This window comes from Episyrphus balteatus, chromosome 1, assembly GCF_945859705.1.
Source record: "Episyrphus balteatus chromosome 1, idEpiBalt1.1, whole genome shotgun sequence".
In the NCBI taxonomy this organism is placed as follows: domain Eukaryota; kingdom Metazoa; phylum Arthropoda; class Insecta; order Diptera; family Syrphidae; genus Episyrphus; species Episyrphus balteatus.
Window position 1 is genome coordinate 140,735,655 of NC_079134.1, and position 22,383 is coordinate 140,758,037.

General features: G+C 30.0%; 1 protein-coding gene across 1 annotated transcript; it reads right to left on the bottom strand.

Annotated features, from left to right (window-relative positions):
• Positions 1-292: 292 nt before the first annotated feature.
• LOC129907175 (protein fem-1 homolog B) lies at positions 293-20,599 on the bottom strand. Its single transcript, XM_055983263.1, has 11 exons — positions 20,042-20,599; positions 5,286-5,469; positions 5,122-5,220; positions 4,947-5,059; positions 4,637-4,876; positions 4,194-4,583; positions 3,959-4,138; positions 3,669-3,895; positions 1,317-1,419; positions 1,125-1,251; positions 293-1,059 (listed from the first exon to the last, which is right to left on the bottom strand). The coding sequence occupies exons 1-11, from the start codon at positions 20,222-20,224 to the stop codon at positions 896-898; spliced, it is 2,010 nt and encodes a 669-aa protein (XP_055839238.1). The 5' UTR covers positions 20,225-20,599; the 3' UTR covers positions 293-895.
• Between the last annotated feature and the right edge of the window lie 1,784 nt (positions 20,600-22,383).

Consider the following 22,383-nt stretch of genomic DNA (forward strand, 5'->3'; position numbering starts at 1 on the left):
AGAAAAGTTAAAAATTTCTTAGACTAACAAAAATTGAAATCATATAAAAAAAAAAAATGAAAATAGTTTTTTTTGTTTTGATTTTCGAAAAAAAATGCATTTTGAAAATTTTCCTTCTAAATCTATGAGACATTAAAAGAAAGTTTTCTTTGAGCTGTATTCATGAATCAAAATCAAAATTTACTTCTGATCCAAGGCTCGAAACAAGTTTTTGTTTTAAAATATGAGTTCGTAGTGAGCAAACTTATCCTGTGAATCCAGTGAAATAAAAACAATAACATTTAAGGTTTGTACATATTTCTTTTGCATTTATGTATTTTTTTTTTTTATTACTATACAATATAGTATAAGCTCAATACAATATAAAAGTGTATTCTTATTAGTTTTTGTTATAATATGCCAGCAATATCAGTTCTTAGTGGTATTCATCATAGAAGTAATAAGTTAGTATTTTTATCGTAATGAGTGCTCTCAATTATAAAATTTAAAAATTAAAACAAATTTACATCATTGTCGTATAAAAAATAAATAATGTGTGATAAATTGTATAAAAAAATAATAATAATAAATAAATTCGTTTTTTTTTTTTAAATATCGAGAATCTAGGGTTATTGGATACATTAATGCATAAGACACAAGCTTTATCTTTTCTCTCTCCCTCTCTCTCTCTTTAAGCTTTACTCTTTAGACTTAATTTCGTAAGTTTTTTTTTTTTTTTTCTTATCGTTTTGTCATTACATATTTACAAACTATGAAGACATTTATCGTTAGAACAAAAAGTATATAATTACATTATTATGTATGTTTTTATGTTTAACACAAATTCACAGCTCTTTGCATTGAAAATCACTCCTAGATTTAATTTTTTATTTTTGAAAAAAAAAACAGCCTTTAATCAAACTTCTGGTTTATCTGCACTATGGATTTGTATGAAATTTTCAAGACTTTTTGGTATATTGTTTTTATATTTGAGCTTATAAAAGGCAATACTCCGCGCTGCAAGACACTTGAGGGTGATGGATTTGTTTTGGTATATCGCCATCATATTACTGAGGGAGGCTATAAGATAAAAAGGAACAATTATTTATTATAGGAAAAAAAGTTTTGTAGTAAATTAAACTTACAAACTGAAGCTAATTGTGCAGGTGTGAGTCCAAGTGAATTGACAGCGTCCAAGTGTGCGCCAGCCTCTGTGAAAAGTTTGATGATTTTTTCAGCCTGATTTATAACTAGAGTATTATCACGACGAATCTATAAGATAATTTATTAAACTTTAGATATACTTGAATGATAGTCAAATTATAAAGAAAACTTACACTTGATATTAATACGTGTAAAGGTGTATTTCTTTCAAGATCTTCAGCATTGACAGGTGCGCCAACATGAACTAACAATAAAGCTGTTTTGTAACAAGGGAATCTACAAAACAAAACAAAAATAAATAAATATTTGTGTAATTTTAAAAAATTAGACTATATTTATTCCACGGTGGTCGGATCTCTTGGAAATAATAAAACAAAAATTTCGATCGATGTCAACCTCTTTTCACTCAAATTTGTATAGTTGACCACAAAAAGTTTATGGCCAGATACAATGAGACACATCTATTGATTTTAAACCAAGGAATTGTCAATTTTCAAAAAGAAGTGAAGGAGCACAATAAGCGTTCAGTAATGCTTAGGATAGTGTCCGAAATTCTACTAAAAGATAAAAATACAGTTCAATGACAACCAAAATAGAAGCCTTGTGATTTAATTTCTTGTAAAGAAACTACTACAGCAAAATAAACTGTTACACTTTTTCCCAACGCCCTGATCGGCAGCTAGGACCGTGGTAAAGTAAGCAAATCATAATAAATGGATTCAAAACGTCTTACCTAAAAGACTAAAGATGAGATAAGATAAGCCTTTTTTTAAGTAAGACTTTGAAGTGCAGTCTCAGTAAAAATCCAAAAAATCTTACTGGAATTCACCTTCAACCGACTTCCAAAAAGAAGGAGGTTATCAATTCGTCTGTATTTTTTTTATATGTTTTTACCTCATAACTTTGGACTGGGTGCACCAATTTTCATAATTCTTTCGTTCATTTCGATTATAGAATCCGTGAGAAAACCAGTAGAAGTCGGTTTTTTTTAACGGACTATTTCCAGTAAATATGTGTTGGGTAGAGTGGTCCACGCTTTTATGGGAAAAATAAAATTTTCAAATAAACGTTGGGCCACCCACATACTATTGGTATTTAGCCTTCTATCTTATATAGAAGGGGGTGCTGATCGATATTGAAAAAAATTATTTTTTTGTAAAAAAGTAAAAAAAATATTTTTTTTTTAAGTTAAAAATTGCTTGAAAGTGTGGTTGTTGTACATATTCTGAAAAAAATATCAAAATAAAAATTTCTGGGGCCACTTACAAGTAAATTTCGTCAACAGGTAGTACACAGACTTTTTTTGCACATTTTGCTTATTATTATTTTAAATTATTGCTCACTTTTTTTTCGAAAAAAAAAATATTTTGTATGTTTTATAAAGACAAGTAAAACTTGAATAAAATATTTTCTTTAAAAAATAACAAAAAATAATTTTTTAATCAAGATTAACTACAAAACCTAAAATTTAAACTGTTACTAGCACCCTCTTGCGCTTAAGATAGCGAATTGAAATTTCACAACGTTAATCGAATAGATAAGTGGAACAAATTTAGCGGGTGGCCCGACCGAAAAGCCCGAAACATTGATAAAAGTAAAGTGTCAAAAGCACCTGAAAATTCCATAAAAGTTATTCAAGGTTAAATGTCGAAAAAAATGTAAGCCGGGGGAAGCGATCTAAAAAAGCCTGTAGGTTTTTTAAATCCTTAAAAAAAATGTACCAAAATTAAATTCGTTGTTAATAGTTTTTTTTCATTTGCTAGAGAGGAAATTGTAATTTTTTGTTAGCACCAAAATTATCGTTACTTGCCATACGACACACAATGGAAAAGGTTGTTTTTTTTTTCAAAAGCAAAATGTACATGCTATGTGGCAAATAAGATTGTGCTTTTAACCCCTAGAACGGGTTTCTGACTTTCTCGTAAATGACACAACTGATTTTAATAATCAGAACAAAAACGTTTATGTAATTATAATTTCAAAAATAAGAATTAAAAAAAAAAAATTTTAAGTTTAAAAAAAGTTCAAATTATATTTTTTAAAAACCAATTTTTTGAAAACGGACTTTTTAATTAATATTTACTTTTTATTGGCATCAATTTTTTTTTTGAAATATTTGAAAATTTTTAGAACAAAAAAACCTTTTTAAAAAAAAAACATCCAAACGACTTTCAAAATCAAAATTTCTAATAATCTTAAATACAATAGAATTTCTAACATGGATAAAATACTATTGAAGACGTATTTCTCACAAATCAATAACGCATCTTGCCAGATTTTATAGTGACGGTAACCGATCCAACTATCTCCCCATTGATTTAACCTTACCTTTCATGATACCTTAAAAGTTAGGTTCTCTAAGTCTAATTTCATGCACCATTTAATATCTAATAACTAACAATTTCCCGTAACATATTTATGCCCAACATTTTGCTTTTAATAAAATTTAAATGCTTATTCAAGATTTCATTGTCAAAGTTATCAACTTTATATACCGATACCGTTATTATAAAAAATACACTCACCTACAAATTTCGTTGGTATAAAAATCATCAGGTGGTGTAACTCCATTAACAGCTCTATGCAATAAAGTCTGTCCATCTCTAATCTTTGCATTCATTCGAATTAGATTCGAAATTGACGTATACAATAATTCAACTTGTTGAATTCCAACACGTGTTTTGTTATTAAGTAGAATTGTGATTATTTTTATGAGATAAAGGGCAGTGATAATATTTGAATCATATTCATCCTAAAATGAAATTTTTATAAAATTAAAAAAATAAGAAAATAGTTATATAAAAAATATACTAACAAGTATTCGTGGAACACTATCTTTAGGTCCAGGATTTGCCATTTTTCGTTGGTTATTTGCAATTTCTTGTTGGCACTTGGATAACACTGATATAGCAACACAAATGTCTAAATTCTGTTCCAATCGTACCATTTGTGAAAAGAGTTGAGCAAATCTCAGCAAATCCCTTTCGACTGATAGCTGGAAGAGATCAAAAAGTTTACAATAATTTCAACAAAAGGGGTCTTTTTCTTACATCAGTAGCCATTCGTAAATCAATTGCATAATTCCATAAATTACAACACATATCGAACCTCTCCTGGTCGGCAAAAACTGCACCTCTGTATACAATTGGCTGTGGCAGGTCTGGATGGCGTTTACCTAATATACGTTCTCTTACAGTTAATGATTCCATATGAATGGAGTGATGATTCAGTCTAATAGCTTGAAGATCTTCAATTGTTTCGGTTTCTATCCAATTGTCATAAGCAGGAACAGGCTGTATTGTCCGTTTTCGGATTATATTATCTGGATCCTGAAAACGAAGTTCCATGCCATTCATCATGTACTGGAAGGCTTTTACAACACTGTAGTTATCCTTATCGTTAGCAAATGATGCTCCCATCAGTTCTAAAGCTTCGATTTTCTAAAGAAAAATACAAAATTAAGTAAATTTCTTTTCTTTTTTGTCAAACTTACTTCTTCTTTATTCATTAAACCTGGTCGATTGATGAACATTTCAACAATATTTTCATGTGACCGCTCAGCGGCATGTAGAACTGGTGTCAAGCCATCTTCATTTTTCTGTATTTTAGCCCCATGGTCAAGAAGCAGTTGGCATATTTCCAAATAACCACATTCAGCAGCATAATGAAGAGCCGTTCCACCACAGAGGGCTTTTTCATTAGGATCAGCGCCTTTTTTCAAAAGAGTATCAACCTAAAAGAACAGAAAAATGGCATCCGTTTAAGAACGATTGAACATAATCTTTATTATATCTGCGCCTTACAACAAGTAAGTGACCTTTATAAGCTGCAATCATAATGCAAGTATTATTCCAGGTATTAGCCAAATTAACATCAGCTCCATGTTCAATTAAATATCTAACAATATCAAGCCTTCCTAAAAAATAGAAAATCAAAATTTAAGCAATATTAAAAAAAAAAATCACCGAGGTTAATTACCTTCATAACAAGCAGCTCGCAATGGTGAAGAATGTGCTTTTGTTTTATGATTTAAATCAGCCCCTTTTTGCACTAAGAACTTAACAATATTCAAGTGGCCTATAAGTGTAATTGGAATTGATTTTTAAATTAAATCTTAAGTGGGAATGGAAATGTGGACTTACCCATTCCAGCTGCTACCCATAGTGCTGTGGCTCCATAGACTACAATGCCATCAAATATTACATTGCATTCGATTTCTGTATCTAAATCATAATGTGACAAAAGGGTTCGAACAAAATTTGTGTTGCCAGATTTTGCTGCCAATACGAGTGGTGTGACGGATTGGCCATCTTTTTCTTCAAATTTCTGCAAGAAAAAATAGATTGAATTAGGAAAATAAAGTAAATATGATTCAGAAGATGATAAATGTTTGTCTCTCAAGTTCGATTTCTTAAAAAGTAGATATAGAAGAATTTCGGTGCAATTGTAACTGTTAAAAGTATTAAAACCGATGCGTTTCCAGTAAACTCAAGCCTTATGGAAATAATTTTAACCAACTAAATTTTGAATCCCTAAAAAAATGATTTTCACTTAATGAACAAAGTAGTTTGAAATTTTAAAGGGATAAGGTCTATTAGATCAGTCAGTCGAATATACCATAATTAGCTTTTTTTTGGTCTTTATGACTTTTCTCCCAAGAAAAAAAGTTGCGGAGATGAATTTTTATTGAGACGATGTGTAATTGCTGAAACTATTACTACTCATCCAAAAAATGCAGCAAAATTGATTAAAACACCAACAAAAAAAATCAATCATTGTCAGCGATCCGATTTTTTTGACGGCAAGTGTATTTTAATGGACAAAAATGTAAAATTCTTTGAACACAAAGAAAAATTATGGGATTGCCTCAGATTATGAAATACATATTAAATACCCTTTTTTATTAAATGTTAACATTATTTTATTTACATATTTTCATTGCATATATTAAAAAAATTCTTTTCTTGCAGAGCAATTGTCACTTCTCCCAGTCGTGAAAATAATTTTTATGTCAATTCGCTTCTTATTACACTTTGTTACAAAAAAAAAAAAAATAGTACGCCCGCCGGCGCGGCCCAAAAAAACCTTTTTTGAGGTTCATTCAATGCGAAAACTTTAGATGCATTAAAATTTCATCAATTTAAGATATCTTTATTTTCGAAAGAAGATACATAGACCTTTTCAACAATATTTTAAGACATTTGGTTTCAAAAATTTATTTTTTTTTCACATTTACGCAACAACAGGCAAATTATGTTAAAGTAAGTGAAGTTATTAAAGATCAATTTGTTTGATTTTGATTAACTAATGAAAACTTGAAATTATTTTAATACTTTATCTCTTCTAAATGAATACAAAAAGGTTACACATACGCCACAGTGACCAAGTCGAAAGGAAAAAGATTATAAAGCAGGATGTATCTTTGCCAATATTGTTTCGATTTTTATGGTTTAAGATCCCATGATACGCACTTAATTTTGTGTGTAGGAAACGTATGGCTCAGATAAAAAATGTGATAGGTTTGCCGTACAATATTGCCGCATTATTGAAAATTAAATTTTTCAAAACTCTGGGGTTGAAAATTGATTTTTCAAAAACTATTTGAGTCGTTATATTTGAAAGTGATAAGTCACATTTTGCATTCTTTCCACAGAATATCAATTTTTCAATCAAAAACAAAAATTTAACGGATTTTTTGTTTATATATTAAAATTGAGTAACTAACACATACATTGGCTGCAATTCTTTGTTTAGAAAAGCGATATTGTACAGTTGCGAGTACTTTTGAAGTTAATTGAATGGTTCTTTTACATGCACTTATACCACTTTGAAATATAATGGCTCATTAATTGGATGTTCTCTTAAAAATCTTACATATGTCACTGTACTGCCTAATATAAAGAAAGCAATAATAATGACGAAATTAATCATATAAAATTAAACTACTCCAAGTAGGCTCAAGAGGACCTAGAATCTACGAACTCTCCCATATACAGCTGTAGAAGCATTAAGACTCAAGAATTCAGCATCTATACACTGATTGTAGTGTTGAAGAATCGATTACAATTAGCTGCCAATTTTTTGATTCTTTTTAAAATTAAACATAAAATTTAAAAAAAATTCTTGTTAAATTAAGTGGATTCTTTAAAATTTTAACTTTCAAGAAATTAAAAAGATTTGATCGCTTAATTTTAGACAAAAGTCTTCTTAGCAGAATCTTTGTTTTTTCAGCATATCTTTTTTCTACGTGTAACTCTTTTTCTTAGATCTACCAAGACCTACTGCATTTTGGTCTCTCTCTTATTTTTTATGAATTAAATTTGAACTTTTCAAAATAACTGTATGAATTACATGTTTTAATTTTTTATTTCAAACAATAAAATAATTTAAAACTCATCCAAAGATAAAGCTCGATATCAAATGTCTAGAACCAAGTGATTTTCGGTAAGTCTTAACTTTTTGGTAAAATATAAAAAATAGTGACTTTACATATACACTCCTTTTCATCAGAATAGGTACACAACTTTTCAAATGTTCAGTACTCGTTTTTTCCTTACAGTGTAGGAAAAATAATAATTTTTTGATGTCAAGTCATTGTTTAAGATGTTAGCAGAATCAGCAAAAAAAAAAATAATTCAAAACGTGTGGTTATTTTTCTTGTTTCTCTATGGCAAAGCATTTCACATCGAAAAACTGAGTAATTTTTTTGTTTCATCAGAATAGGTACACATAGAAAATGATGTGAAAGTGGTCCATGAAATGAATTTAAACCAAGTTCTTCTTAAAAATGTATTTTACTTATTTTATTTTTTGTATAGTGGCGTTTTTATTCATAAAAAATAACAAAACTGTCCAGGAACTGCATTGTTAAATCTCTTTATGCAATCTATCTGAATCTCTTCCCTAAATTGTTAAATGGTGGGTTAGGAAATATTTTTGTCTTAAAATCGATTATCACAAATTTTATCAGTACGGGCTAGCCATTTCCAAACATTTTAAACAAAGTTCAGGGTTGTTTTCCATGACAGATACTGAAGTACTTTTTAAATTTGCACTTCCTCCCAATATTTTACAGAGCATTTTTTGTGGTAGGAGGCGTGGTCCTGTTGAAAAATTCAGAATACTGGTTCACAAATACTAGAGAATTAAGGAAAAGTTTCTTGAATATGCATTTACAAATAATTGTGACCATTCTTCACGTTTGAAATTCATTATTTGTATTATCGTAGTAGATTACTTTCTTCCATGCCTTAACACTTCTTTTTTAACAATGAAGTTGGTCTCAAAATGGTTTCTCATTTCGCAGAATGTTAAACTGATAGTTTAACTCACCAAGGACATCAAAATTAAATGTCCGTTGATCCAAAAATAACAAGAAATACCACTCAACTTTTCATGTGGTAAAGGATTTCAAAAACCTCAAACGCATACAATTCTGTTCTTGGTGTAGTGATGGTCTCTTTTCAAAATTCAGCCATTTAAGAAGATTGGGACTAATGACTATTCTATTTACTGTCCTAAAATTACAAGTAACAACTGTTTTTCACTTTTATTCTTGTCTTTAATCCACCAAACTGGTAGCACATGCAAAAATTTACTCGTTTAAGAGTGTTTTTTTGCATTTTTTTACCACCATTCGTTCTTTTTAACACCAGAATGTTTGTATCTGAAGTCTGTATAGAGCATATTCAAAATTCGTAATTTTTTTAAACCATACCAGTAGGTACTGGTGGATCCTTCATTGTTTGTTTTTTTTCTTTAGGTGTTTTCGCGCAAATTTAGAGATTTTAATCCACCCATGTTTTTCAAAATGGCAGTAGGATTATTAAATAACACTTAGGAAAGTCCAGTTATTTGTTTTAATGGTAAATTTGCTCGAAATCATCAAAAACATTAAAGATAACAAGGGTGTACCTTAGACTGGGCCAAAAAAATAAAATATTTTTTTTTTTGAAAGTTACTTCGAAAATCTTGTTCAGGATGATGAAAAAAAAATTTGGTGAAAATTTGAGCCGTTAAAAAAAATTTTAAGAGGTCTATCATCTGTGTTTTTTATTTTTATACATGATATGCTGTTTTACAACAGAACTGCTAGACGATCAAAGTAAAAAAAATTTCTGTTCATTTTTTCTTATATAAAATTAAATTTCCTACAAAAAAGATCTAATTCAAAATTTTCGTCAGACGAGCCGTATTCGAGTAATTAAGCTTTTTAAATCGAAGTGTTTTTTCAATTTGACTGTTTCACTTTGGAATTTTGTGATGAGCAAATAAGTGAATAGAAAAAAAATAAAACCTCGACAGATTCTTATAGGAAATTTAATTCTCTACAAAAAAGGTCTCATAGTAATTTTCCCTAAATTGAGTTTTGAAGAAGTTATTCACGATTTAAATCGAGAAAAAAATTAAAAAATCAATTTTCAATTTCAAAATTTTCTAATTCACTGAAAATTCAATATTTTCAAATTAGTAAGATGTTTTCTTGTAGGGAATTAAACGTTCTATAAAAAGTTCCTTGGCAGCAAATTAATTGCTTTAACCGTTTAGAAGATAATCGTATTCAAATCGCAAATGCATACTTGTCATAAGAAAACTATTGAAATCAGTGGGCATTGGTTTTGATACGAATATCTTCTTAACGGTTAAAGCAATTAATTTGCTGCCAAGAAACTTTTTATAGAACGTTTAATTTCCCTACAAGAAAACATCTTGCTAATTTGAAAATATTGAATTTTCAGTGAATTAGAAAATTTTGAAATTGAAAATTGATTTTTTAATTTTTTTCTCGATTTAAATCGTGAATAACTTCTTCAAAACTCAATTTAGGGAAAATTACTATGAGACCTTTTTTGTAGAGAATTAAATTTCCTATAAGAATCTGTCGAGGTTTTATTTTTCTATTCACTTATTTGCTCATCACAAAATTCCAAAGTGAAACAGGCAAATTGAAAAAACACTTCGATTTAAAAAGCTTAATTACTCGAATACGGCTCGTCTGACGAAAATTTTCAATTAGATCTTTTTTGTAGGAAATTTAATTTTATATAAGAAAAAATGAACAGAAATTTTTTTTACTTTGATCGTCTAGCAGTTCTGTTGTAAAACATCATATCATGTATAAAAATAAAAAACACCGATGATAGACCTCTTAAAATTTTTTTTAACGGCTCAAGTTTTCACCAAATTTTTTTTTCATCATCCTGAACAAGATTTTCGAAGTAACTTTCAAAAAAAAAAATATTTTATTTTTTTGGCCCAGTCTAGTGTACCTATTCTGATGAAGAAAAAAATAATTAGATTTTTCCTCAAAAAATACTTTACAAGAAAAACAATGCGAAAGTTATGGTCCATTTTGAAACAATTTTAGCCGTTGCTTTTCCTAACATCTTAAACTATCAAAAAACAATAAAACCTTGTTAGGTCACGCATCACTATTGGGGACAAACGATTAATGAACATTTGAAAAGTTGTGTACCTATTCTGATGAAAAGGAGTGTACATACATATACATAATAAACTTTTTAAGGCCTATTTTTATTAAAAAGTGTTTTGGCTATATAATCTTGTACCATTTTTTTCCTTCATGTGACCATTTAATGGAAATAAATTAAGAAATTTAAATGCCTTAAAAATCCCAGCAAAGTTCAAAGAACAATGACATTTTCTTATGTTTAAGAAAATTAAATTATTTCTTTCTTATTATATTTTCTTAAATGTTTGGTTTAATTTCAACGAGCCATGATTAACTCGTGAAATGATACATCCAACGGCAATTTCATCAGATACGGATCATCTTTATAAATATATAAATATATTCATTCAGAATCACAGAGTTTCATTATATACAAAAACCCATAAACAACGATCTTATATACGTTTTAATAATTATATTTTTCTACTCGTTCGTTGTCATCATTCAAAAACAACAAAAAAAAAACAAAAAGATTCCACAAAACTACCATGCGAATTAGTTCTCACGCTATTTTATTTACAAATTAAAAGCCAGAGAGAAAAAAAAACCATTCTGTTTTGTTTACTATTTCACAAATTTGAAATTAATTATAATTAGTTGCGATATAATTTATAAGTAAAAACCATTTTAATAGTCATATAAACATAAGTTTTTAATTTTTGGGTAAAAATTTTCCACGTTTTGGAAACACAAAAACAGGTAAACACCAAAATGTGAGAAAATTATTCTCAGAATTTTTCAAAATCAAGGTCCTTCAGTTGAAAATGATTAATTTTTCGGTGTTCGTTTAGTGGAATTGAATTGAGGAGGTAAAGAAAGGAGGGCATGGTGATGAAAAATTGATTCTCTTTATGTGAAAACGCGTTGTATGAGAAATAACTATTTTTAGAGTGAATAGCTCTTTGTTTCCTCGTTCCGTTCCACACAGTGCGAATTTTTAATATTTTTCGTTTTCTTTATATTTTGTTTGAATATTTTTTGTTTTTATTTTGTTTTGAAAAAGAAAACATGCCTAGAACAAGCTGAGAAGAGCAGCGTGTGTTTAAATAGGTATATTTGGAATTCGCGTATTTGAAAGAAAAATGAAAAATTTCCGTATAAACTTTGTTTTCAAAGAACTCACTCGTGATATCTGACATAAACCATTGACCTAATGTTTATCTGTCGATTTAGTACCAACCAAAGTATTTGTATATAGGTGGGTGAATGACGTTGCAGCTGCTGAAATTTTTTTTTAAATACTTTAAGAAGCGTAAATAAAGTAAAATAAAGAGATTTATTTTTTGTGGACAAAGTCTTTACCAATTTGGACGAACTACGGAATTTCTTTTGTCCTTACACCAAGATGTAATGCTATTAATTGCGTTGAAATAAAAAATCTTTTTTTAATTGAGGCAATATAAAACGGTTTTTTTCTTCAGTTCAACCCTGATATTTTGCATGCTGGAAAAAGAAAACATATAAAATGAAATTTATGGTTCCCATTTAATTTCACGTATTTTAAGAAAATTGGTTAAGGTTCAACAAACGAAACTAGGCTAATGGGTCTTAAAATTCAATTTATCACTGCAGCTTGGTAATGTACATTTTTTTGACATGAGTTTGTTGATTGATTTAAAGGATTCCATGATGCAGCGGTATGGTGTTGTTTTAATCAATCAAATTTTTAGCAAGTTAAATAAACCAAAGCGTAAGTCTTGAGAAATCTTGAAATACACAAACCCGCTGAAACGGATATTATTCCCGCCTTCTCTTATGGGCTATCTGCTAAAGAATTACACAGCCACACAAAAAAAATATAAAAGTTCTGACCTGGGGTTGCGACTAGGTTTTTCATATAGTGTTTGGGTCGCTGAAACCGAATCCAAAGTCCGTTTTGCCCCATCACAAGATAACCTCAAAAAATTTCACGAAAACAAAAAATTTTTTTCTCTGATCTGGATGTGCGAATATGTTAATCATATAGTTTTTGGATCGCTGAATCCAGATTCGGAGTCAATTTCGCCCTATCACGTCAGGTTTCTGAGATATCTCTAAAAAAATGTCAAAACCAAAAAAACAAAAGTTCTTATCTGGAGTTGCGACTAGGTTTTTCATATAGTTTTTGGGTCGCTAAATATCCTCAAAAAATGTCTAAACTAAAAAAAAATAAGTTCTTATCTGACATTTTTTGAGGATATCTCAAAAACCTGACGTTATACGGCAAAATAGACTTCGGATTCGGTTTAAGCAACCCAAAAACTAAATAAAAAACCTAGTTGCAACCCCAGATCAGAACTTTTATTTTTTTTTGTGTGGCTGAGTTATCTTTCAAAAAAAGGCTTTAAACAAAAAGATAAATAGAGGTTTATTCTGGCTTTCTAGCGTTTTTGGAGTTTTAATTGATAATTGAACTTAGAAGATATTAACATATCAAAACGAAATTTTCTGGGAAATACAGCTAAGAATACGAACTTAATATACTGGAAATTTCATGCTTTTATCTTATGTTATTTTGGGGTTATTTTGGCTTTTTAGCGTTTTTCAAATAAGCGGTACACTTGGAAGATATGAAAATAACACAACTTTTATTTGTAGGACTAAAAGTTAAAGACTGGAACTTAACACACTGTAAGTTTCATATTTCTATCTTTAGTCAAATTGTGGGAAATCACTTAAAAGTGTTTTTTTTTTTCAAAAACTCAAAACATTGAGCTAAAAATGTTTGCATTAGGAGTACAGCTATCGAGTTGATTTAAGATTTGTTTTTGTTAAAAAATATCTATATTTAATATTTGGTAAATATAAGCCTCGTACATATAATAACCAAGGTTCTGGAGCCAGTCAAAAACCATAAGAAATCAGCTAAATTACCAGTTTTAAAAAAAATTGTTTTTAATTCAGGGATAATTTTCTAATATTTATTGAAAAAATATTATTCTTAAACTTTAAAATACCGTTTCAAACAAAAACAAAATACCTTTAACCCTTTGCTCCCTAGTGGTTTCACCATGCAACCACCTATTAATTATTTTTTATTTTTTATTGCAATAACCAAAATTTGAAAATTATTGCATGAGCTATTGCATTATGAGTAGTACGACCAACAAAAAATTTAATATCTGTATAAAAGTTAAAATTAAGTTAAAAAAATGCAGGATTTCTGAGGGCTTTCTCAATTTTTCAAGTAGCTTTAAGCTAAGAGCTATAAAATTAAATAACGGTAACACTGAAAGAGAATGATTGTAATGGTTCTTCAATCTATGGAATATATGAACATGTTTTTCATCAAAAAATTTGATTTTCCAATCTAAATACTAGATTAATAAGACTTTTTGGTAAAACACATTGGTTTGTACGCGCATTTTTATCTTTTAGTTTTTTTACTAAAAAATGGACTTCAACTTTTGTACTCTCAGCTCAAAACATTCCTTATACAATGTTATTACTAGTTCAATCATTATTTTTTCGTTTTGGTGTGTTATTAGAAAATATCAAAACTTTTTCTCAAGATTTTTGGAATTTTTCGTGAAAAAAATTTAAAAAAAAGTTACTCCGGGAACAAAGGGTTAAGAGACGCAAAACTATAGTAACATGAAAATGACGTTTTTAAAAAGTTCGAACGTGTGTAGCAGGGAAACCACGCAACTTAAAATTAAATCATCATGGATTTGCTTCCTTACAGTCCTAGAGATCATCCCTACAAAGCTTGAGTAAAATATAAAATGAGACAGCAATTCCGATTGAACGATTTCATACGGAATGACATATTTTTCAGCAAACCGCCCTTAAAAATTGTTGTAATCGAGAGCGGTGACATTTTTTTTTAAACTTTTTTGTTTGGCTTTTTAATAATAAAGCTTAATACTCGTTTTACAGATTCATCGACTTTCCCTGGATTCCGAGGGATAAATCTTAATATACTCCACTAACAATAGAATATTTTTATATTATTTTCAACTTTTTACTGGCTCCGAACTAAATAAAACGTATTCTGAATATTTTTATTTCTGGGAACAAAAGTTTATAATAATAGGAGTTGATTTTTTCAAAGTTATAATGAAAAATACATAGAACAAAAATTTGGTTTCCTTTTCTGAAATTTATAATAATGCAAATGCAAGATTTAATTCTACTTTAATTATATTTTTATGTCAATTTGCTAAATATAAAGTTAAATGGTCACTGTAGCGTATGCGTAACATTTTTTTTCTAAATTAATTAATTAAATTATTTTATGAACCGCATAGAAAGCAAAACTAAGTACATGCTATTAATAAACAAACAAACATCTGTCCATCACCTAGGACAAAAGTCTTTGTTTGTTGAGAGCAGAAACTTCAAGAAGGTCACCTATGTGGGAGTAAATATGTATAAATCTCACCAGCAAAAATTTTTTTGAGAAGGACGAATGGAGGAGAAGTTATGTACATTATGGAACTGGGCAATATTAAAGATGCGGTCCTAAAACTAAAACTAGACTCCATTTAGCTCTTGCTTGCCAAGATGATTTTCATAGATCTCAGTCTAAAGTTCAAGTAGGCTTTTAGATAGAGGCGATGAGGTTTATAGCGAAAGATATTGAGAACAACGTAGCTCTCTGTCTTTAAGTTATGGATCCCTTTCATGGATCAATTTCAATTTGAATCTTTTTTATTTCAGAAGACGTATTTCAAGGTTATGCATGAAAATGGTTCCGAATTTATGTTATTAAACTTTTTTAAATACCTATAAAATTACAAAAATTACATTTACCTGCAAGATTTTTAAATTTATTTTAAAATTGCATGCATTCCCACGTTATGATTTTATGCAGATATTATTATTTTTTGCCTTTTTAATAAGTATATCTATCATAATACCTGAGAAAAAGTATAGCACTTTTGCTATACACCTAAAAATGTATTCAAAGCGCACAAAAAAAAGTATTTTGCAATACTTTGATGTTCACCTTTTTAATTTTGCATCAACGTTTATACCTACTCTCCCTTTTTCTCAATAAATTATAATACAAAACGACAAACGACACATCAAGGGACGCTGATGCAAATTGGGGACGATATGGGGAAAGAAGAAAAAATCGACAAAATAAAAACATAAACAAATTAATCAGCTCAGAGTGCAAGTGTCATTGCCAAACGGAATGCCTCAGCCGAATTCTAAGTCAGCTGAGATATTTGATTTAGAAAAAAAAAAAATGCTCAAATTGGGTATAGGTTAGATGAGGCAGACAATCACAAGGTAGGTTAGACAGAGATAGACGTTCATAGAAGGTAGATTCCGAAACCAGAAACATCTTCCTTTACGATGCACAGAGCAAAGCATTTCCATTTCGAAGCTAGTGGCCTCGTTTGTTTTTTGTTTTCGATTTGATAAAAGGCCAGGCCTGTAGACAGAGTTAAATTCAAGGAAGGGCAACGGTCTCATAAGGTAGGGCATTGGTAAGTTTTGTATTCAATCTGATGTGGGAAAGGGTCAAAATGGTAAAGTGCAAAACATAAATGTATTCAGGTTTAAATATTTTTTGCCAAACTTCAAATAAATTAAAAAATTCAAAGTTGAAAAAAAAGTTAATACGTGTGGTAGTGATAAAATTTTATTAAAATTAAATTTTTTTATTGCTCATTTTATCAAGTCGAAGGACTTTAATGAGATCTATTGAATTCTTTTTTAAACGCCAAAAGTCTCATGTCTGTTAGACATTCTCTGAGGTTCTTGATAAACAGAAAACAAGGTATGCTCGATAGGTTTATGACAGTTTCGCTGTGACGTCATCGCCATCTCAATCGAAAATTAGATATACCAAAAGAATTTCATTTCAGGTGTGAGTTTTTACTATGAAACGGAAAAATAATATGTAGGTATTTGTTTTTTTTTTTTCCTAAATCTAGATTTTGGCGGTATATTAAAGAAACAAAAATGCCGTTTTACTATGTTTAAGAAGTTTTAATTATTAATTAATTTTTAATTAATTTTCAAACTTACTTAAAATATTTTGGAAACCAACTTCCCCATTAATTTCTTCAACATTACAAATTTTTAAAAACTTAAAACATTTCATTTGAAAGAAAAATGAATTAATATAAATATTTGACATTTGAAATTTCAAAGAAAAACCTTATGTCGTTTTCGATTGGACGTCCAGAAGCGTCCGGAAGCATTCAGAAACCTTCTGATACCGTTTTATTGGCATGAAAATGACAGCCAGAACGCTTCTCAAAAGAGAAATTCTCTTCTCGATTTCAAATCAGAATCGAATCAAGAAGCACTAATACATTTATACTTACATGTCAAAGAAAAACTCAATTATTGTTTTTTTCTGTTTTCCATTCAATTTTTTTTTTGTTTTCTGCAAATAATTTGTTAATTTATTTTCAAACAAATAAATTATGCCTTTAAAATATTTTCCAAAAGGAATTTCCCATTAATTCGTTAAGAATTAGGTACAATTTTCTATAAATATTAATTATTTTTCAAATCGTATGCCATGTTTGACATTTTAAATTTCAAAGAAAAACAAACACAAACACAAAAAAACAGAATTGAGTGCAAGCGATTCAAACTGTTTTATTGGATTTCAGAATGAGTGAATCCTTGAGTGATTCCAATCGAAAACGACATTAGAGGATATAATATATGGAGTGCTTGTGCTGTTAGTTCCGTGAAGCTTTTATAGAGGGCTATAGTTTCTTTAAGTTTTTCGATGAGTGCATGCCTCCATTTTATTTTCATTTGATGGCTGTCATCAACAAGCGTGTCTATTTACAGCTGCGGAACCGGACTCGCACTGAAAACTGAAGGCAGCGACCCCTATCCATGCATATGGCGTTACAATGTATTAGGTATATCCTCTAAGAGAAAAACACAAAAAAAAAAACGAATTGAGTGGAAGCGATTTGACCTGTTCCATTCGATTTCAGAATGAGTGAATCCTTGAGTGAAACCAATCGAAAACGACAAAACTGTTTTATTGGATTTCAGAATGAGTAAATCCTTGAGTGAAACTAATGTCGAATTCCTTTCAATTTTTTGAATCGCCTCATTTTTGGTGTTAAAAAGGAACATGAAAACAGACCGAATTCTTTTTGCGATTGTATGTGTGTCATTTGACAACAATTTTTACACGAACGTCAAGCTGAAACCAAAACAATTTCTGCAAAATAAAACCAGAGATTCCTTTGATCAATAATTTTGTTTATTTTCTTCGGTAATACAGATTTATTTTAATCAGAAAATTGCAGTTATTATTAAGACCTGAGTGAAGATGAAGTAGAAGGTTATTATTTTGGCCGTATGCTGTGGTTTTACAGAGAAAAAATTTTCTGACGATAATTACGAGAAGAAAAGTCACAGTAATTTGACTTTTTCACAAGAACTATGCCAGGAAAAAATATATTTTTATCGCACATTGTTTTTTTTTTTTATTTATTTCATATTTTTCCGCAATAAAAATACGATATTCAATTAAAATTTACTCTTTATTTGAAGTTGGTGTTCTCAAATAAACAAACAACACGAAGAAAACTTTCAGCTTGACGTTTGAGAAATGTCAAATGTTCCAAGTGTGTGTGCAAATCCGTGTAAATCTCTCAAAAAAGAGGGATTAAAAAAAATTCGAATTCTGCTTCGTTTGAGGCGAATTTTTTTCTATGGAACATGATTTTCAGAAAAAATTCGCTTCGAGATCGCCGAAAATTCGATTTTTCAATTGAAAGGAATTCGACATAATCGAAAACGACATAAAAATCGAATCCGAAGCCAAAAATATTTACTTTGTTCTTTTTTGAAAAATTACCGTTAAAAATTAAAAAAAAAAAACGTTTTCTTGACTGCTTTTGAGGTTATGCTTTAATATACCGGTTTTTCTCGGTGTTTGTCTCTTTTCAAAAACTGTTTAAATCTTTTGAAATATATTTGTTATTGTCCGAGATAGTTTCAGTTGTTTGGCTTGTTATAATAATCATGAAGGAGAAATATTTGGGCATATTTTATAAGTAGGACATTTTTAAAGGTAAGACATTTTTGAAGGCCTGAAATTTTGAAGATAGGGCTAGAGCTTTTTTGAAGGTGGGACATTTTCATAAGTTAGGCATTTTGGAGATAGGATATTTTTAATGCATGTGATATTTGAAGGTATGGCATCTTTATAAGAAGGGCATTTTTAAAGCTAGAGCTTTTTTGGAAATCGGACGTTTTCATAAGAAGGACTAGGGCTGCCAGTTAAAATTATTAATGTCGAGACAACAGATCTTAAAAGTCGGGACAGCAAAAAAATACATGAAATCGAAAAATAATTAAAAAAAAAAAAATAAAAGAATTACGTGTCTGATTCTAAACTTTTCCTTGCATATATGTATGACTTATTCCCTACAGTTTTGTGGATTTCAATTATGAATTGGTAAAAATTCCATTCCTCGAAAAAGTCTTCATCCATAAAAAAAAAAATAAAAAAAAACTGCCTATTAATGGATCTCTTAATTAATATAGTTACCACGCCCCACGCCTTTTTTAAACTGGAAGTCTTAGAATTTTAATGCGATTCGACAGTTTTCTAATTTTTAATGCGGACTTTCAAATCATTTTACTTTTCGTCTATGAAACTTTTCTAGCAAGGAAATGTTACTTTGAAAGTTTGAACACATATGAATTAAGGAACGGAATATCGGGATAAATCCGATTATTTTGAAATTAGAACAGATCGGGACAGGGTCTGAATATTGGGATTGTCCCTGGGTAGGACATTTTTGAAGGTATTTTGAAGGCAGGGAGTTTTTGAAGCATTTTTAAAAGAAGGGCATTTTCAATTAGGGCATTACTGATGGTAGAGAATATTTAAGGTAGGGCATTTTAAATTTAAGTTTAAGGTAAGGCATTGCTCGTCAATGCCTCCCCCCCCCCCCTTGCGGTGGCACTGTAAAAGGCAAAAGTAGTCTAGTTCTCTGCTCTTTTCTATGTGCAATCAAATAAACGCTTTTTTGTTTTGATCAGAATCAAAACTAGCATCATCATCAATTACGCTCTCCGCCACGTCTGTATCCATTGTACACACAATAAAATCATGAGAAAGGCAGACCAAACAGACCCAAAACACCGACCCGACTGATGATAGTGCAAAAGCAAAAACACCAGAGTAGAGAGAAGAGATCTAAAAATAGGGCCCATCCACTGACACTATAAATAATTTTATGACAGGCCACAAGCAAAAAGAGAAGAGGAGCAACAAAAAAATCTCTACGAAATCGCGTCCACCGTCGTTCACCTATTTTGTATTTTGCGATGTTTATACTAGAAAGTAGAATCCCACAATAAGCTACGCATTAATCTATTAAAGATGTTAGCCAGGTGGATATGTTGACAGAGATGACATTGTTGTTGTTTCTTCTGTGTGTCCCAGAATCCTTTGTCCTAGAAACAATAATAACAAAGCAAATTGAATTGAAAACTTACCACATTCAAAAGATAATTGCACATTTCTCTAGATGGCAAATCATTCAAAGCTGCAACTAGTGTTTTGGCCAAATCCATTTTGGCCCCATAGTAAATCTTTGTTAGGATATTTCCGGGGATTTTTTGATCAGGAAAGGCCTCCTGGCATTCGTCCAGGAGGACCTCCATCACGAATTCTTCCATTTGATAAATTTTGATTGATTTTCTTTGATTTGGTGGGAGATTATACAACGCACTTTATTTTAAAGCACAATCCTATTGCACTTTTATATGAAATTTGCTTCGATATTCTTCTTGGGGGTAATTCTTTTAAACTTTACTGTATTTCGTTGGGTGACTTTATTAACTTTAGCCCAAATCTATATTTTTTTTGAATAAATAATGTTAATATAGAAATCACTTATCAACGTCACGTGGATGAATAACAAATTTAAATGATGCGTAAAATAATGATAAATTTTGCAAATTTTCAACTTTTTCCTCCGAATTAAAAAAAAGAAAAATAAAAATTTCTCTTCTACACAAACATCAACACTGACAAGTGGATGCGAAATGACATTTGGGGGATTTTTGAAGGTAGAAGGAAATTTTTTGTTGTTTGACATTTTCTTTTGAGGTTTATTTTCGTAGTATTTTTGTTGTTGTTGGGGTTTTTTTTTGACGTTTATTTTCAGCAACAAGTTTGTTGTTTGTCAGCTGATTGGTTTTGAATCTAGTACAATTTTATACCGGAAGTATACATTTTAAGAATATATGAATGGCGGTTAAAATTCAAAAAGGAAATATTTTTTCAAAATAATTTTTTTTTTTGGTGATAAATCCCTGGAAGTTTGAATATGGAAATCGTAATTATAATGTATAGTGACTACATCCATCGATTTGCTCGAATTGATGATTATAATGTTCAGCTTCTGTAAGGAGTTAAATATATTCGAACTCTGGGTTCTTTGGAGGAACACATTAATGGAGGAATATGACATGAGTAGGGTATGAACACAGTACACTTTTGTACTTTTTCACTTTTTGAGCCAATGTAGTTAAGGCTTTAAAGGTATAACTACAACGACCACTTTTTGCAAAAAGTCAAAAAGTGATAGATTTCAAACTCATTTTCTGACAGTTTTTACGACGAAAAGCTGCGTTCCTTTGGAAATATTTATCTACTTTTTAGTACTTAAAGCTGCTTTGAACCACAGTACTGTACTGTGGAGTATGAAAACAAAAATTTACTATAAAATTTACTAGAAATGAATTGATCTTCTTAATGGAGGTCATACACTAGAAAAGTACCTATATGGTAGCGTTACAGGTACGATACATAGTCCTGAAGCGGTAAATATGGTTTGCACAGTAAACCTCCTTTAGGGACTGAGTTTGGAACAGAATAGCTCTATAGTTGTTGAAAGAAATGTTAATAACTACGAGGATCACTATACTTTCGAATTGACAAATTTAAATAAAATGTACGATTGGGTCGCATGTATAGGATAGAGGTTGCCTATTTTTGGCAGTCTTCAGTTTCCGGCCACCTTTCGGAATATCGTTATAACTAGCGATTTTGTAGGGTTTATTCCAAAATTTTGATCTTATGCTGTTCTCTTATTATGTTAGAACAGCTAACGATTTTCTGAAAGGTGGCCGGAAACTGGAGACGGCTGAAAATAGGCAACTCTACCCTACACGTTTTAAAAATATATAAAGCAAAAAACAACTTTCAGAAATATACACAAAATCGTTGTACCAAATTTTGAAGAAAATCCGTCCACGCTTTTAAACTGTAGAAATGTGTACAGATTGACGCAAAGACGAACAGATGGACGGGCAAAATTACGAGACCCACTTTTTTGGATTCCTCCATCATAATAGGTCTGGTTTGGGTACTACCTAAAACAGAATTTTCTTTAGTTTTGCCAAAAATAATGTACAAAACTACAGAAATATGTCTGTTTTAGACAGTACCCAAACAGACCTAATGTTGGTTTGGATTAAAACCTCAAATTTGTTTTTGACACGAAATCAATACCACCTTATAGAACAAGTAAAAATTTGAGTTGATAACTTACAAATTTTGTAGGCTGTAACGTTTTTTAAAATGTATTTAGGTACCCAGCTCCAAATCTTTTTCACCGTAGGGCTAACGTATGTACATAAGTTCAGAAATCACAGTAATTAAGTTACTTACACTTAAGTCATTTTTCTAAACTACCTCACGTGCTTAACTTTTGGATGTACAACTTAACTGTGTAATCCCAGTAATCGTTAAAATCTACGCGCTAAGAACCTGAAGGTAATTACTTCAAACTAGACAAAGTTTTTTTTTAAACTAAAATTAACGGTGCTAG

Bases quoted from the DNA above. Each gene is read 5' to 3' on its own strand.
- LOC129907175 (XM_055983263.1), bottom strand. From the start codon at position 20,224: ATGGAAGAATTCGTGATGGAGGTCCTCCTGGACGAATGCCAGGAGGCC. The intron at 5,470-20,041 runs GTAAGTTTTCAA...TTTTTCTTGCAG, and splicing joins GCAATTATCTTTTGAATGTG to AAATTTGAAGAAAAAGATGG. The intron at 4,584-4,636 runs GTAAGTTTGACA...ATTTTTCTTTAG, and splicing joins GTTTAATGAATAAAGAAGAA to AAAATCGAAGCTTTAGAACT.